This window comes from Gavialis gangeticus, unplaced genomic scaffold (assembly GCF_001723915.1).
Source record: "Gavialis gangeticus isolate Ggan-Ray unplaced genomic scaffold, GavGan_comp1, whole genome shotgun sequence".
NCBI classification, from domain to species: Eukaryota; Metazoa; Chordata; order Crocodylia; family Gavialidae; genus Gavialis; species Gavialis gangeticus.
The window spans coordinates 78738767-78757264 of record NW_017729031.1 but is presented as its reverse complement, the minus strand read 5'-3'; the positions used below and the strand labels follow the sequence as shown (position 1 = coordinate 78757264).

The 18498-nt window shown below is 38.2% G+C and overlaps 1 protein-coding gene across 2 annotated transcripts in view; it reads left to right on the top strand.

Annotated features, from left to right (window-relative positions):
* Nucleotides 1-17895, top strand: part of GTF3C3 (general transcription factor IIIC subunit 3) — a 34823-nt gene extending 16928 nt beyond the window's left edge. Inside the window, exons 8-19 of one of the 2 annotated variants that reach the window (XM_019523129.1) lie at nt 735-807; nt 2111-2200; nt 3330-3433; nt 4233-4404; nt 5034-5236; nt 5986-6087; nt 7159-7294; nt 8400-8637; nt 9575-9765; nt 11582-11706; nt 16009-16161; nt 16936-17895. In XM_019523129.1, coding sequence (XP_019378674.1) covers nt 735-807; nt 2111-2200; nt 3330-3433; nt 4233-4404; nt 5034-5236; nt 5986-6087; nt 7159-7294; nt 8400-8637; nt 9575-9765; nt 11582-11706; nt 16009-16161; nt 16936-17058 — 1710 coding nt within the window. In that variant the 3' untranslated portion in view covers nt 17059-17895. Of the gene's footprint in view, nt 1-734; nt 808-2110; nt 2210-3329; nt 3434-4232; nt 4405-5033; nt 5237-5985; nt 6088-7158; nt 7295-8399; nt 8638-9574; nt 9766-11581; nt 11707-16008; nt 16162-16935 lie in introns of both variants that reach the window. The other variant, XM_019523127.1, reaches the window with a different exon arrangement.
* Nucleotides 17896-18498: the final 603 nt, after the last annotated feature.

Here is an 18498-nt window from a genome sequence, read left to right as displayed (position 1 = left end):
CAAGGTGTACATATAGTCTCCTCTTAAAGACCCCCAGGGTAGGAGCCAGCACCACTTCTCTTGGAAGTTGGTTCCAGATCCTAGCCGCCCTGACCGTGAAGTAGCGCCTCCTGATATCTAGCCTAAATCTACCCTCTGCCAGCTTGTGACCGTTATTCTTGGTCACTCCTGGTAGTTTGTTGGTTAGCCACTTCTCATTTATTTAAATTGTTTTATGGGTATTGAGAAGTCAACTTGGTGCTGCTTAATATTTTGTTTTAAACATGAGTGCAATTTTAAAATCAGAAATACTAAGTCAATATACAGATTTGAATCTTTGATAGTGAAAGAAACTGTATTCTTCCTTCAAGGTTACATTACAGACTTTATTAACCCCACAAAACACAAAATTGTAGCCCAAGGAATACTTCCTAGAGCTGTGTAGAGAGCTTAGTTGGCTATATGGTCCTTTTGCCAGATGACCTTAAAGGAAGTTAATGTGTACTAAATACTATTCTAAATGTTGCCACTCTGAGAGAAGTTGGTCTGCACCTCCAAAAGATTGAAGGGTGGGTAGCAAGGTTTACCAGGCAGTGTTTGTATCGAGATGTGGTCCAGACAATGGAAGCTTACCTGGTATTACCTTTCTTTTAAATTCCTTTGCCAGAAACTGTGTTTGGAAGCTGTTTAGCTAAAACAGTTGCTGCATGGGGTTGGTTTTATTTTAACAGGATGTGAATTTTTTCCATTTTTAGGTTATTACAGATTTTGCAGGAATAGTTCTTGAAAAGAAAGCTACAGAAAAAGGATCTTCTGAGGAGAATAAAGGTAAAAGTCTAAAAAGTGGCTAGTGAGATGCTCCTGTTAGTGTAATTACTGTTTTTTATAATGTATATCATGTATATCACACTTTGTCTTCAATACAGTGATGCCTCTTACAGATTTTTGTAAGTTGTACATCATCTACTCAACTTACAATAAATTACTCAGGTTTTCAGTTAGATATAGTGACTCGGACTACTGCTTAAGGTATAACACAACAGAGACCAATTAAATTGTTAAAATTCCACTGAGTTTTGAGATCAGACCATTTATTTTTCTTAGATAAGTAGTTTTTGAAAACCCCCTTATCAGCTTGATGGCATACTGACTCTAGAATCTCCGTCTCTGAGCCAAAAGAAACATACTCATGGGTTTGGCTTGTTTGTTTGTTTTTTAAACCTATGTTTTTGTTGTATGTTCAAGTATTTTTGTTTATACGGATCCAGAAATAATCATTTGAAAGCATGGAATGCATGAAACAAGGATTCTTTGGGAAAGCTTCCTCCTTGTGAAAGTCATTTCTCAGTTCAGTCAGACGCACTGTAAAAGAACGTTGTCTAGTTTTAGAAATTAGCTCAATGCTATAGTATTTCCCCAGACTCTCTTATGTGGTTAATCAGTCAGTTGGATGAGCAGTCAAATCTAAAACCCAGTGGAAATATAGGACTTGATCCTGTGCTCCTTTTCTAGGAAAGGTTCTGTTGGCTTTGGCCTCTACACCCTGGTTTTCAACCCGTGGTTCGCAGACCCCTGGGGTCCGCAGACTACATCTAAGGGGTTTACAAAAGATGACTAAGATTAATCAAAAGTCTGTGAATATCTACGATTACAATTCAAAGGGGTTCACACCTCCACTCAATTTTTTTTAGGGGTCTGCAGCTGAAAAAAGGTGAAAACTATTGCTCTACACAATAGATAAGATACAAGTTAACAGTGAAGCAAAAATCTCTCTGATCGGGATTTTTTTAAGGATAGTTACTGTCTTCAGCCTTTGTGCTGCTAAACAATCTCTGACCTGCAAAACTTACAAACCAAGAAATGAAAGTGCATATTATTGCATGCTGCTATATGTAATTAATGTTATAGTACTAACTATGAAAAACCTAGATAGTCCTTTAGGAGCTTACTCCTATTTTCCCACCCTGTTTTTTTTTTTAGTGTCTCTGCGTCCTATCTTTTGAAAAGATGGCTAGCTTTCAGCAGTTTGCAACAGAAATGTGCTATTGAAGTACAGAAACTAAATAAAATAATTTTGGTTTCACTGAAACCTGCAAAAGAACTTAATCTATTTTTTTTCACATTTGACAAGAAACAAATACAGCGGCTGTTGTGAAAATCCAAGAAAGCCAAGTGGAAGGGATGGACTGTCAAGACGTGCCACCTGAATCCAGTGCTGCCTGTAAGCAATGTAATTCTGAATCTACTGTAAATCTGTATCCTGATCAATATCAGTGTATCAAGTCTGTGATAGGCAGCGGTTTTGGAGAGAAGGAAATGTGAGACTTGGTCTAGAAAAGGTCTATGGTCTGTTCATTTCAATTAAAGAACATTGCCTCCAAACTCTAAAAACACTCAATTTCCAAAGATGGTCCACTTTGAAATTTTGTTCTTTTATACTTTTCAAGTATATATCAGAAATTACCTAAGAAGTATGTATTGCACATGGCATAGCACATATTGATTCACTGTGGACATGGACTAATCCTTCCAAGTGTTATTTATAGTAATTGGCTATAATGTTGTGTGTGGTTACTTGTTAAGTAAAAGGAAGGTGGTGATAGTCCTAAGGAATCTGGAATACTTTTAGTGGTAAGGCATTTCAATTAAGGCTATCTTGCATGTTAATAATGGAGGATTCCTTGACACTTAGTGTGTTCACAAGAAACTCCTTGAATTCTTGGTGAAGTTTTTTGGGGGGGCATTTAAATAAGAGTTAGTAATTAATTAGCAAGTTTAACTCCTTTGTCATAAAAAGTGCACTTGACATTCTCTACTTATTGTATGTTTTGTTAGTACAATTTAGGTTTTTGCTGTGTATTAAATGCAGGGAGTAGGGTCCTTGCTCCATGGGGCTTTCAGTCTAATGCATGGAGAAGTAGCTTGCTCATGTCTAGTAATGTGCCAGTAAAGAGTTGGGGATACTGGTGGCTAATATTAGAAAGTTTTATAAAGGAAGTGTTCACAGGAGGAGAGGCAAAGCACTGGGGACTTGATTCTCTGCAAAGAAGAACATCTTTTTACCAATGTGTTGATTACCTTCAACTACTTTTAAGTCCACAGAAAGTGATGGCACTTATGCACCTGATGCTGCAAAATATTAAGTTTATGGAGAGTTGTTTTAATAATCAGAGAAGGCATCAGGAGAATCTTGAGGGCCTGATCCAACATATACTAAAGTCAAGGACAAGGAGAATCTTCCTTTTCATTTGTCTGGAGCTGAATCAGATGCTGGGGAGAAATTAACTGAGGATGTGTGATGTCTTAGTTCAGAGCCCACAGCTTTTAATAATATAATTTTCTTTTTGTAGCTCCAGAGAAAGTTACCTGCCTTATCCCTGATGGAGTTCCTATAGATATTACAGTGAAGTTGATGATCTGTTTGGTTCACCTGAGCATTTTAGAGCCACTCAATGTAAGTATAAACTAACACAGTTACATTGGAGGCAGCTATGGAACATCAAGCAAAAATGTTTTTCTTACCATTGTATAGCTACAGAATTTGATTTAATAGTAGGTTTTCTACTGTCTCACTTTCCTCCAAAAATGGGCACAATCCTAAGAGAGTCATTACAACAGCATTGTAGGGGGGATTTTTCCCATGGAAGTAAACCTCTTATTACAGGGAATTAAATAACTGGAGGTAGCTTGAGGTGTGTTTTTTTTATTAGTAGCAATATAATTTTTTCCCCTATAAATATTAACCAATAAAACTAATCAAGCCAAATTAATTGTCCTGCTAGGGAGGAGAGAGATTATATCCTTTACAGGAGAGTAAACTGCAGCCTGTATACTGGTCCCCAGTGAAAGTTGCTAGCAAAAGTGTTAGAGGCTTGGACTGATTCTTATTAACTATGAAACAATACTTTCTCTGAATCGATGCTTCAGTCATAATGATGATTCAAGACTTCTTTTCTTTGAGAAAAATAATTTCTCTCACCCCTCCTCATGGAGCCTTTCACTAGGATAATTAAATTTGAAGTTTGCTTTTTACCTATTAGAGTAGGGTAGCTTAGTCCTATTAGGAATTCTGAAAATCTTGAGGATTTTTGACACTATACGATCAGGTTTTAAGGAAGATTGTATTTCAGAGTGGAGTGTGCGTGACATTAGATGTTGACTGGACTGTTTGTTAGCCAGGTCCTATATGAAATGGTTTGCAATGCATATATGTTTGGCATAACTATTTAATTTCTACTTGTTTTATTGGAAAGCCTCTCTTGACTACTCTAGCAGAGCAAAATCCAGAGGAGATGGGGGATTTATACCTAGATGTTGCAGAAGCATTTCTGGATGTTGGAGAATACAATTCAGCATTGCCTCTCTTGAGTGCCCTAGTCTGTTCTGAAAGATATAACTTGGCTGTAGTCTGGCTCCGGCATGCAGGTAACAACATGGCAAAACTACTTAATACTGAAAGATAGCATCCATCATGTGATAGCATGTAATAAAATTCTGGTTAAAGTCCTGTATTTAATAGGTAAGAGCATTAGATTTAATGACCTGGTATTGGAAGGTCTTGTGCAGTGTTGAGTGTACTTATCTCCCATTGACATTTTAGGCTATTAGTGAAGGATCTCTGAACATAAGATGTAGAGGCCATGTGATAAATTATACGTGTTGCCATGCTATAGTTACAATCAGAGAATATCACATTTATTCTTGTAGTACAAGGTTTTCTGGCATGATTGGTGTCCCTTAGCCAGTATAAAAAACTTTGAAATGTCTTCATTGTAGAATATTTAGTCTTCCTAGGTATGAATGTCAGTGATTCAGCTTTCATTTTACATATTAATCCCCAATAGGTGTTGGGTTTTTTATGATGCTGCTAATACAGTGACTTACATTGTTAGGGCATAATATGAGGGTGGTACACGTTCCTATTTTAGTAACAAATGCTCAAAATAATTCTAATTGTAAGTACATGCAAATTTTTGCTACAGAACTAATTTCATATGTATTATAACAGTCATGGTCTCTACACCATGTAACCACATCTAATTCATTATTTTTAGAGTGCTTAAAAGCCTTGGGTTATGTAGAACGGGCTGCAGAGAGCTACGCCAAAGTTGTAGATCTTGCTCCCTTGCATTTGGATGCAAGAATTTCACTTTCAACACTTCAGCAGCAGCTTGGCCGGCCTGAGAGAGCTCTCGAGGCCCTGGAACCAATGTATGATCCAGATACACTGGCACAGGATGCTAATGCTGCCCAGCAGGTAGGTGACATGCCGTGTGATATGATTTTTGTCTTTTGTGTTGGATCCTTTGTCCACGGTTCTGGGGTTCATGGTTCTGTAAAGAATGTATTGCTAAATATACTAGCACTGCTGGTTAAAGATACCTTCCTGGCAGTACTGGAGTCTGGGTACCCCAAGGGGAGAAGTGGTGAAAGGTTTCCTATGGGGCTTCAGAGAGCATTATAAGGAAAAGAGTGTAGCTACTCTATTCACTCATATGCACCCCGCCTGACCCCCGCCCCATATCAACCCTTCAGTATTGGGGTGCACTTAAGCGGAGAAGCTGATTTTTGCACCAGAATTAAAGCATCCAATAGGGAGCTTTAACGACAACTGGGGGTATCTTCCTTTCCCAGCTTGAGAGGAAGGGGCAGAGTGTCACAGTTTTAAACCTTTCACAACCTCTGCTAAATGGGCAGCAGCTTTTGGCTACTCATCCAAAAGCTACTGCTGAATTGGCAGAAGCTATGAGAGGGTTAAAACCAGCACTGGGCAAGATTCAGCCTTGTGGAATTCAACCATGTGGTAAGAATTTAGCCATGAACTGGAAAATATTTTTTTGTCTTTTTTCATTCTGCCTTCCCAAAACCAGGTGCATGTAGTATGTGAGCAAATGTGATGCTCTCTGTGTCCATTTAATCCCCACTACCAGTATCTTAGTTTTGAAAGCAAGCCATGGAATTAATTTAAAATTTAAAATTTGATTAATGATGTTCCATGTTTTCTAGGAATTAAAGCTGTTGCTCCATCGTTCAACACTGTTGTATTCCCAAGGCAAAATGTATGGTTATGTGGACACTTTACTCACCATGCTAGCCATGCTCTTAAAGGTAAGTTAAGTCATATTGCTTAAACCAAACAACAAACTAACTTGAAAACATCACAAGGAAATTACGTGGAGAAAGGAAAACAGTAAGAAGAACATTAGTAAACTGAAGCTTTGTATATATGAAATAGCATGTTTAATAGACATACAGTTATGTTATTGAATAGTGTGCCTAATCTTTCAAAGGCGTTCAGCAACTAGAGCTCCCATCAAAGCCATATGAGCCTTTGGATTCTCAGTACCTTTAAAAGCTAGGACGTAAATGTTCCTTATTCTGCTCTGTTCTGTGTATGAATAACAACTACCATTTTATGCCTTAAGCTCTGGCTTGATTTTCATTGTTGGGACTTGTTTTTGTTGGTAGTTACCTAGAGTCTTGCAAGTTTTAAAATTCAATTTAAAAAAATTCCACCAGTTGTAATTTGATGGACTACAGAATTGTTCTGTGTGATTTCAGAATATACAAATTAAAAACAGAACGTCACATCACTTTGGGTACACATAGGTACTGTAAATTATGGAAAGGTCTTTCTGTAAATACCCGCTTGCAAATAAGATCATTCAAAGTGAATTTATGTCAATAACTTTCCTTGAAATCTTCTGCTGTTTTGTGTGTTTACTTAAAAATAATTTTTGTTTTGAAAAAAATGTTTATATTTGGAAATGTAGTGTTGCAACTCTGGCTGTTTGTTTGTTTTCTGTTTTTTGTAATTCAGATTTCCATTTTCTCCAAACTGTTATAACATACAGCAAAGCTAACTGTTGACATATTATTTCTTAAACCTTGGTACTAGTACCATGGCATCCCTTTTGTTATGCCACTAGAGAAGGACTTGTGTTTTTACTATAAATAGACCAGTAAAAGTCTTCAGAATATTCAGAAAGCATTTATCCTTGTTTTAGATCATCTATTGTACACTGGAGCATGAAACACTGCTAAATATAACACTGTTTATGAAAACTGTCAAGCATGCTTTTGCTTCCTGTAGTGTAACTGAGCAAGATGTGCGATAGGTACAGGATGCATTCACGGAGCCAAAAACATTACGATATTGGTCTTCATAATTGTTTCCAGGTAGCAATGAACAGAGCTCAAGTGTGTTTAATATCTAGTTCCAAATCTGGGGAGCGACACCTTTATCTTATTAAGGTATCAAGGGATAAAATATCAGACAATGATGACCAAGAGACAGCAAACTGTGATGCCAAAGGTAATAAAATCTGTTAAAAATAAATTAATTCATAGTAACTCCTTACCTACCAAAGACACTAAGTTTGTTGCAGACAGATCCATGGTATTCCTAGTAATAAGACTTTATTAGTAATACCAAAATAGAATTCTGTTCTTTAAATAATGTAGATTTGACATTTTTTGTTCCATATTGAATCAAAAGCTAGACTATGTCTTATGTTGTTTGCCTGCTTCAGCATAGTCAGTTGCTTGTTGGTTATGGTATTTGTCTAGAATGTGGGAGACCCACATTCAAGCCTCTGCTCTTTCACATGGAGCAGAGTGAGCACTTGAGTCTCCTTCATCCAAGTTTAATATCTTAACTACTGGGCCATTGGCTTTTTTAGGACAGGTGGGTTTGTGGGCATGTGCATGTCTTTTTCCCTGGCTCAGCTTTACTGATAGCCAGATCACCTCACCACACACAAACTAATTCATACTTTGCCTAAATTAAGTCCTGATCCTACAGACTTTACTCAAATAAGTGTTCCCACCAAAATCAAAGAAGTTATTGCTTAAGTCACTTGCAAGTTGGTAACATGAAAAAGTACATTTATAAACGAGTTGCTTTAATTTAGCATGGTGCAGGCACCAGGCCTGTATTAATATTCTGTGGGGAAAAAAATTTCTACTCATTTCATAGCAAGTTAATTGAACCTGATGAAAGAGTTGTTTGAACAGTGCTGCTTAGGAAGAAGTCTGCAGGTACACCACTATTTATCAGCTGCACAAACTACTGTGTTTTTCCAGCTGATTTTTCCAAAATTTCCAAATTATGACTAGCCCAGATCAGGTAGTTCTTTCGCAGGTAAATGAGATGGCCTTTAGTGTATATGTACATGTTTATATAGTACTGATCCAGCTTGAATTATTTAAATTCCCTGTAATTATGAAGTGTTTACTCTGTGATTATTTGTTAAAATTTGAACTCTATAAATTGTGTTTTAAAAGAATTGAAATCCATTTAATATTATTTTCCCTTAATATAAAAAATTTTTAAAAAAACCCTGTGGGTTGAAATTTAAACAGAATCTATAGTCTTCAACTCTCTTTTCTGTGCCTGTTTGACTTTCTTACTATTTTAGCCATATTTGCTGTACTCACAAGTGTCCTGACAAAAGATGATTGGTGGAACCTTCTCCTGAAAGCCATTTACTCCTTGTGTGACCTCTCCCGATACAAGGAAGCAGAGCTGTTGGTGGATTCTTCCCTAGAGTATTATTCGTTCTATGATGACAGGCAAAAGCGTAAAGAGCTGGAGTACTTTGGTCTTTCAGCTGCAATTCTGGACAAGAATTTCCGCAAGGCTTATAATTATATCAGGTAAGAATCACTAGTGTAGTTAACGCAACCATATATTCTGTAATGATTTCCAGTGAGGCTTTATGTATACTTCTACGAACATTTGTAGCTATTCTGAGTTACATGCAGGCTGATTTTTTTTTTTTCTAAGGCCCCCAGAACACAGGACCCTTAAGATGTGGTTAACCAGTCAATCATGTCTTAATTTGTTCCCAGGCCACATGTTCGATCAATAAATGGCATAATAAAACAGGGGATAAGCCATAAAGTTATTACACAAAAAATGTGTAATAATTGTAGTGGTTTCATATCACACCAACATGGTGCACCCCCACAGCTAGGTGCCCCATCAGCTGATGGGGCTCCCAGCTGGGGTGGGGGCTCACTATGCTGACAGGCCCCAGACGTGACGGGATATGATGTTTGATCCTACAATCAATCCTCCTGCCATGCACATGTGGCATAGCAGGAAATGTGATTGTGGTGATGCCGTATCAGATCCCACGGCCCTTTTACTTGCACGTCTGCCAGGGACCTGAGAGGACCAGAATATCTATTAATTTCCACTTAATCAAATAAGTCTCTGAAATTAAAGGGCTTTTTTGGCAGTCTTTAATAGCCAAAAAAGCCCCTGTCTGCTTTATGGCACTTTTCTGCAGTGGACCATCTGGTCATCTTGCTATATGTTAGGAAAGTATTACAGGTTATATGCCCAGGTTTTCTTATATGCCCTACTAACTTTATTCAAATGAGTTGTCCCATCAAAGCCAAATAAATTACTCTAATAAGTGAGGACTGCTTGGCTCTTTGAATAATTTGTCAATTGATTTTAGACTTGTCTTTCACATGGTACTTTCAAATAAACTGTAGATCTCTTCTTTTCATTGCAGGCTATTTACTTAGTGATTTATTGCATACTATAGATACACAACACAATAAGTGATTTCCTTTCTTTTAGAATAATGGTAATGGAAAATGTCAATAAACCTCAGCTCTGGAACATCTTTAATCAAGTCACCATGCAGTCTCAGGATGTACGACACCATCGCTTTTGTCTTAGATTAATGTTGAAAAATCCAGAAAATCACGCACTGTGTGTCCTAAATGGGCACAATGCATTTGTATCTGGCAGTTTCAAGCATGCTCTTGGTGAGTCATTATTTTATTTAACTAATAAAAGATACAACGCTCTGAAATATTTTGTATGTTATACTCCCAAATTCCTTTACATCAACTTTCTCACAGTTTTTATATATTTTCAAGATAGAGGGAATATGTCATTTTGAGTGAGAGAACACTCACCTTTGTCAGAGATCCTTAATATTTGCTTTGTGCTGCAATTAATGAACTATGCAGTTTTTGGCACTAACACATATTATATCACCCATTTTAATTTGTTGGTAAAAGAATCAGGGCATAAGCGAATAGGCCAGTTCATGAAAATATGTATCAGCAATTCAAGGAGTATCTGTGTAGTAGTTATGGACTTATATTTTGGGGTGGGAGAGCTGTTTTTCTTTTATTGTAATGAGGAAAAATGTGGGTTTTACTTATGCATGGTCAATTTATAATTGGAACAGTATGGTAAATCATTACTTGATGACCATGAAGTATCAAAGAGATGGCAAATCTGAAGTATTAAATATTTGTTCTAAGGAAAATTGCAGGATTAATTTAGAAGAGATACATTTTCAAAGAATAATTTACTAAATATTTTATAACGCCTCGAGGAAAATAATTAAAATAATTAATCAGGGAATTGGCATCTTGCTAGCTTCTTTACACAGATTAGGGCTGAGGAAATTAATATTTTCCCAGCAAGTACACAAAATTGAAAGTGATTAAATTAGTTGGCCATTAGCTCATCCCCAGAGTGGGGAAAAAAAAGCAGGGAGTGCCATATTTTCTTGCATGCCACACCCCCCAGAATGTGCACACCTTGTTTTGGGAAGGCAGAATGAAGAAAAAATAAATGTCCAGTTATGGCTGAATGCAGACTGCAGGGGATCCTGGCTGCAGCAGCTGTGCCTGGGAGAGAGTTAACATTGCAGCTCTGATTCTAAAGGGTGAACTCTACTCCCTTCCCTTCTGAGGCTGGCGGACAAGCATGGCAGCTGTCTTGCATTTCCACGCTTCTATTGCAGTAAAGAAAAAATCAGTTTCCCTGCTTAAGACATGCACCACAACTTTGGAAGGCTGATTTTTTTGGAAAAAAGGCTGTGTGGGGCACGCAAATAAATATGGTAGGTAGGGCCTCAGCTGTGTAAACTGTCATAGGCCCAGTGATGCTGGTGAAGCCTCAGCATTTTATACCAACTCGGAGACCCTGGATCTCAAAAAAGAAAATACACACAATTGTGATAACATAAACAAATGAAAAGTTTCTTAAGAATCTTTTGAGAGATGCCTACTTTGCGTTATACTCGATTCTGCCACGTAAGCTACAATGGGCACGTCTACATGAGATGCTACGTTGCCATAGTGGTGAGCTATGGTGACATAGTGTCAGTGGGCACAAATTGGGATGCCAATGCTACTACACAGTAGCAATGAGTGACTGGTCAGTAGGGTCAGAAACAACCCATGTGCCCCCAGGACTGTGCAGTAATGGTGGTTACTGCGCAGGCATTAAATACTTGATAAAGCAACTACTAAATGGCTGAGCAGTAACAACTGTGCAGCCAGGAGCATGTGTAGATGTGCCCAATTCTAACAAAAAAAAACCCTTTTTGTCTGTGTTTGCGACTGTTCTGTTTAAATTGTGACTTTACTTAGGGCAGTAGAGGAGGGTGCTGAAAACATGAAAGCTGTAGCATCTGGTATTCTTTCATGTTTTATTGTGGTTGTATTCAATATTCATTCCCTTATGCTGGTTCACTTTTTCAGTTCAAACTTCCAAAAAAATTTGATACAGTGAAATGCTTTTAGAGAGAGACTGTCTCAAATCATTTACTTCTGCTTTTAGGACAGTATGTGCAAGCCTTTCGTACCAATCCTGATGAGCCTCTGTACAGCCTTTGCATAGGCTTAACTTTTATCCATATGGCATCTCAGAAATATGTCTTAAAAAGACATGCTCTTCTAGTTCAGGTAAGTTTGGGGAAGTGGGGTTGCTGTTGTTATGATTGCATTTGTCTGTAGTATTTATTGTTCATTAGCTCTCTTACTCCATTCAAATAGCTAAAGCTAAAACAAATGATCAGAGCTGATTAAATAATATAAAAAGGGATTTAGGTTAGGATTTTCAAAAATATCCATGTAATGTTGGAGTACATGTCCCAAGACAAGTCTGCTGCTGCTCCAGTTCTGTAAGTAAAAGCAATTTTGCTCTGGTTTGTAGAATTCTTAATTATTTCCATGTATTAGGCAGCTGCCATGTACTTAAGAAAATATTAGTTCCATTGGCTGTAGTATTGATATTTATGCAGCTGAAATATTATCCTGGAAAGGCATTATTTACTGTTCCACTTGTAGAAAGGGTCACTCTCTTGAATAGATAATAGGAACAATGTCATGTGACATAGGTAACTAGCCGTGTAACATAAATGATATATTATTGGATCAAATACTTAACAAATAGGCATATGTTGAAAATTGTGTCCAGAATGTTTAGTGAATCCCTACAATGGTAAATGCATAGGAGGATCATCATTTAGGACCCCTGGGGTGTTTATATATATTCTCCAGGAATTGGGCAGGGGGGAGGTGCTTTAATTACGGTGGCTCTAAGAGCTCTAAAGTGCCCAGAGCGTCATGTATATCAGTGTCCCAATGCTTAAAAATGGTGGTGAGGGCACTTTAAAGCTCATTGAATGAGCTTTAGTTAAAGCACCCCTGCTGCCATTTTTCAGCACGGGGACACTGATGCACGTAACGCTGGAGTCTGCTGGAATGTGATACTTACCATGCTCCACCAGACTCGATTAATCATGGCTGCTCCAATGCGCTGTAATTACTGTGTATAGACACCCCTGAATGCTTCACTAACAAAAAAATAAAAATAGAACCTAATGAATAGTTAGACCAGTTCTGGAAACCAGATAACTTCTAAGAATAAGGATCAGAGATTTTCACTGATTCTTACAGTTAGTTGAGTATTTTTAAAAGTTGGTACTTAAAGCTATGGGGAGTGTTACTCACTGAGCACTCTCTAGTGAATCACTGAAGGATTGATTTGCAAGATGCTGAGTGCCCTCAGTGTCCATTGAAACAAGGTTGGACTCTGAACAGTTTTGCTTTGATCTGTAAAATTCTGACTGAAAAACCCTGAATTTTTGCCCTGAAGGCTCTAGGGACTCTTGTCCAGTGGTTTTAAAATGCTCCTATTTTTGATGTTGTGGAATGTTTTGCTTTGTCAGATAGGCATGCAAATTTGTACAGACACTGTGTAGATAATCTCTCTGCATTAGATCATGTAATGGACAGATTATCTGTAAAATGTTATTTATTTTTTAAATAGAAGGTATTTTTTTTAAATAAATGCCCTTAGAAAAGAGCAACTAAATTCATTTGGTTGGTTGTTTTTGATCTGATCAGCCAAATTTTTCTATCTATGTTTTTCTTAGGATCCTCATGTAGATGCACATAATTATCTTGTACGCTACATTGTGAAGGAATTGTTCTTTTCCCTCTAACTTTTTCTGAGCTGTTGTAACTATTTATGGTCATTCGTGACTTGGTGTGGTCTGATCCACAAAGTAGGCCAAAGATGGAACCCTGTGATCCTTTTTTTTGGATTGCTGCTCCAGCACAACCCACTGTAACCATTTTCCCTTTCAGCTAGTCCCTTCACCTTCTGCACTTGCCAGAGCTGGGCCCAGACCCATACTAGACCTTATGGTTTTGGGTTAGTGGCCTCCAGTATTTATAATTTCTTCCCTGGAAATTGAGGATTTTTTAAATTTCCTCTCCTCTCCAGGTGAGGCAGCTGTGTTCAGATTCGGGCTGGAAAGCTGGCCACTTAAGAGGCTTGATTTTGTTTAGAAACACTGAATGCTTACAGTTCCCATTGATTTCAGTAGGAGTTGCAGGCACTTGCTCTAAAATCAGCTCACTTATTTAGATACCAAACTGTGGCCTGATTTTAATATTTTTAGCTACTGCTTTCCTTATAATAACCCTGTCTTTCCTAGCTACTGACATTCTCCTTTTACAGTGTATTTGGAAAATGTCCTATTTGTGTCACCCTCTGGTCCTGCAGTTTTGTGTCTGCTTTTCTCATTTCTTTTTCACCCACATTGAAGGTTTCTTTTAATCTTAGCTTGCCCTGAGTCTGTCTGTTCAGTAGTTCATGCAGACATTATGTAGTGGTGCTCCAAATTATCATGATGAGCTGGTGTGTTGGAGCTAATTGCTCATGTTGAAGGAACTATCTTTGTTTCTAGAGGCAGTATTGGTAATCAAAGGCTGTTAGTTACAGCCAAGTCAGTACATTCATAAGTGATAACAAAATGAACCATAACTCTGTTTCCACTGTGCAGTAGTTCCCTTCTGAATTCTCCCTTTTTTCCTTAATCGCATTTGATTTTTTTTTTCCTGAGGACTCCTTATATCTAAAAAAGACCATATGGATTTCAGTCTAAAACGGCTATACTCAGTATCTTATTTTTACTTTAATCTCTGGGAAGTGACTCTGGTCCCAGTGGCCTTCTTTATAGCAGTAAACAGACATTAGCTAATGAATATTCACAGTGTCCTCATATAGTGAAAGGCTCAAGAGAAGCTAAATGACTTTCCTAGGTTGGTACAGTGTGTTGGTGGCAGAGGTTGGATTAGTTCCCAGTCCTGTGTTCTTTTTTCTCAATCTGTGTGGGTAATGCTCATTGTTTCTTCCACATTGCCCCATCACTGTGAAGTGTTCCACTACAGGCCATTCTGGCTCGCTGGGGCAGTGGAGGGGGAGGGCTGCACTGTATCTTTAACTTCAGCATTGGGATATGATTTGGTTAGCACCATGCTCCAGCCACCTTTACCTCCAGTTTGTTCCTGGTATCAGTTGGATAGGAGGCGGGATGGGCTTCAGGGCCATGGTAAAAGGGAAACAGTGAGTGGAAACTCACCATTCTTGCCTGGGGTTGAACCCAGATCCTGACAGCTGAGCTACATGGCTCCCGCCTTAGTGCTGTATTTGTAGTAATAATCTGTCAGACAGCTCAGATTGAGTATTGTTCCCTTTCTAGTTCTTTTCCTTTTATAGGTTTTTGGTTGTAGCTGTGTTGGTCTAAGGACGTAGGCAGGCAAGGTTCTTTGAGTAGATGTGATATCTTTTATTAGACCAACTGAGTAGTTGGAAAAAAGCTCTTAGCAGGCTTTCAGGCGCAGTCACTCTTTTTCGGGCATAGGAAGTCTCTCTCTGCTGTTCTGAGACTCCAAGGAATGAGAGAAGCTAAAAGTGAGCTAGAGTTCACTGCATATAGACCAGGGGTAGGCAACCCTAGGCATGGGTGCCAGAGCATGGCATGTGAAGGTATTTTGCTGTGCATATGCACCTCAGGGTGGACAGTTGGGGGCGGGGGCAGGGCTGCACTGCCACAACAATTGCAGCTCCCCCAGCATCCACCCCTGGCATGCCAGCATCTTACAAGCCAAGGTTGCGGGTTTTTGACACTGCCCAAAAACGTTACCAACCCCGATATAGACTCTGTTTAGTTTAAAAGGGGGTAAAACAGAGAAATAAGGAACTAAAGTAACAAAGAACAAGTCTACTGAAGTTATAGAGGGGTTAGTGTAGTGGAAGGAATTACTATTCTAGGTTCAATTTCTAGTTGTGCACCAGACTTTGAGTCTCCGGCAGAACTCCCTCTGGCCTCAGCAGCGTTAAGATTGGACTCTTCTACTATTTAGCCTCTGAGTTACCCAGACCTTTAGCTCCATCTTCCCTTTTATTCATTTTTCTGATCTGTCATTTGGCAAACGTATGCTGGGAATTGGTCATTGCTGAAGGTTGCTGGTGTTCTGGGAGCTTTTACAAGGGTCTGAGGAGGAATGTGTTTGCTTTCCAGGAATAGTCCTCTGTTCTTCTGTGCGGACTGCAGTCAGGGTTGGTTGAATCAAAAAGTTGTTTTTTTACTGCTAAACAACAAAGTAAGAGTGAGTTGTAAAAAGGGCAAGGGTTGAAAGAAACCCCTCCAGTGAACACAGGGTGATGTTCTAAAGCACGATAGATGTAAGTAATACTATTTCAGAACAGCTGGCCACAATTTAGTAAATGTCCTCTCACCATGTGAACTGTCTGGAGGCTATGAAAATATGGCTCTGGCTCTCGTGTGGTATGAAACAATGAGTTGTTTTTCCCTGTGGCCTCAAATGAGCTGATTCTTTATGGAAAAAACACTTTCTGCAAAAAGAGAGAAAACCAAAACCTTATGCTGTTTGTTTGTCGTGTGTGTGCAGGGATTCTCTTTCCTTCACCGCTACCTGGGCATCCGTGGACCTTGTCAAGAATCTTTCTATAACCTAGGCCGTGGCCTTCATCAGATGGGATTAGTGCATTTGGCAATCCACTACTACCAAAAGGCTCTTGAACTTCCTCCTGTTGTCTTAGAGGTACTGTACAGTCAAATACCTGAACCTTTGTCTCTACAAATCAGTTGGGTATTATCAGTAAGTAACCAGAAGTAAAAACAGTGCTCAAAATTATCAGTAATCCCTACTGTAAATTCACCAGTGTTAGAAAAAGTCCCTTTTAGTTGTCATATGTTCTGTGTTTCTGGACATGCATAGTTTGAAGGGTCAAGACAGTCTGAGGGTTTGGTTTGATGGTTACATTATTGGGAGTGGCAGCGTCAGCTACAAGAAAATGTTCAATGGAGAACTTTTTAGTATGAATATCAAGAAGTGTATTTAAAATCCATTTCAAAGCAAGAATAATGGCATGTAAAATCTGACTGGCATTTTCTCTATTGCACAAATAAGAGGGTTTAACAAAAAATATAGATTTCCAGTGTAAATATATTGATGTAGTAGAAATGAAATGACCTATATAATAAGATAAAGAATTTGTGTGCATTAGTACATTGATTCTGTAGTGGATTTCTGTTGTAATTTGCCATGGGTTTCTTTGCACTGTCTATATAGTGGGTCAGATAGCAAAAGTGTCTGAACTAACAGACGTTTATCTTAATTGTAGTGAGGCTTATTTAAAATAGTTGTAATGGAAGAAAACATATGCTCTGCCATATGCTAGTGTTGTTCTCTTAGCTAGAGTTCTGGTGGGGGGAGTGGGAAGAAACATGTCTGGTCATAAGGCAGTGATATTCAAGATTTACCCAGGTTTTATATCCAATGTACGTGCAAATAATTTTTTTCCAATTATTTCAGGGAATAGAAACTGATCAAACAGACTTGAAAAGAGATATTGCCTTCAACTTATCACTAATTTATCAGAGTAGTGGAAATACAACAGTAGCTCGGAAGCTGCTGTATACATATGGAGTCGTATGACGAGTGTGTGGCAGCTGTTCGCGATTAGGATGCAGCCTGCAAGAAAAACTGCCTCTGTCATTTTCACCAGGATATTGAGGATGTTGGGCAGTATGCAATGGTAAAAGATTAATCTGAAAGAAGCTATGTAAATATTTTTTCCTAAACAGAACTAGACACGGTCTGGTCAGAGCTGCCACTCTGTAGGTATTTTGTTTCATAGACTTTTAGCTATTTTTTTCCAGTTTCTAAAATTGTGACAATAAAATGCACTGATTCAAGAAAAAATACTGTTGGCATTTCTGAGCAAATTCCAGACATACTTGAAGTTGAGGGAGCACTTACCATTCAGTTCTGGATTTTTCTCCATGGATTTTGATTCTGAAATCTACAGTTCCTGCTGGCATACAGCATTTTCTGCTGAATAAGGGGCCAAAAAAGCACTAATTATTTTTGGAGAAGACTTGTTTGTGTATTTAACCAGATACTGTCCTTGTTCAAAAGCTATTCATTTGCTACAGTTAGTTTGCCACATACTATTCAGAATTGTTGCTCTTATGCAGGAGAGGGAAGACAAATCAGCTTCCAAGGTAGAATGCCTAACCCCTGCATATTAGGCAGTAGCTTCATACAGATTCCTGGGAGGATATTTCCAAAAAGAGGAAAGAACTGTAAATAAATCCAATTGCAAGAACTTTTTATTACTTGCATATTTTTTAGGTAATTCTTTATTCAGCAGTAATGTTGTCTGAGAAGTGACTTTTGCTTTAATGTTATGTGCCACAACTGTAACAGGCATCCTATTCAGAAAGAGTATTGTATATTTTGTGTTAATAAAATTTTTTGGTTTGTAAATAACACCTATCGTTTCAATAATTAAGTTATTCTTAGCAAAAATCATAATCTGTTTAGTGGGTTAAAATTAGTAGTGTACTAACAGACAGCCCCAGAGTTTCATTTTCCTGTAGTAAAAATGCAGTAGAAATGCTGCAAGTTCCGTATATTCCATTGCAGATTAAGAAGATAATTCCAGTTTCACAGGTTTTCTCTTGTCTCGTAGAGAAATAGTTCTCAGAGCTCCTGGTTCTCTCTCTTAAAACTTGTCTCTAGTAAGAGTTATGATGAGTCCTTGTAAGATTACAGGCCTAGATCTTGGCATGTAATTCTTTCCAGCACGCCTGTATGATTAAACTTCAGCACTAACATGATTTCTATTAGACAACAAATTGAAATGTGTAGGGCTGGATCTTATATTGAATTTTAGTCAAAGTCATTACAGCTCTTGAGGAAAAAGGAACAGGTTTGCTGAATTCTCTGCTTCTGAGATATGCAATTATAGTTTGTTTTTATTCAATCAGATGATACCCAGTTGCTAGACAAAAATTTGGCAGATGCTATTGTTGATAGTTACTACCTGTTTGTTCCCTTCATGGAGAGAATTCCAGTTGAATGTTCCACTGG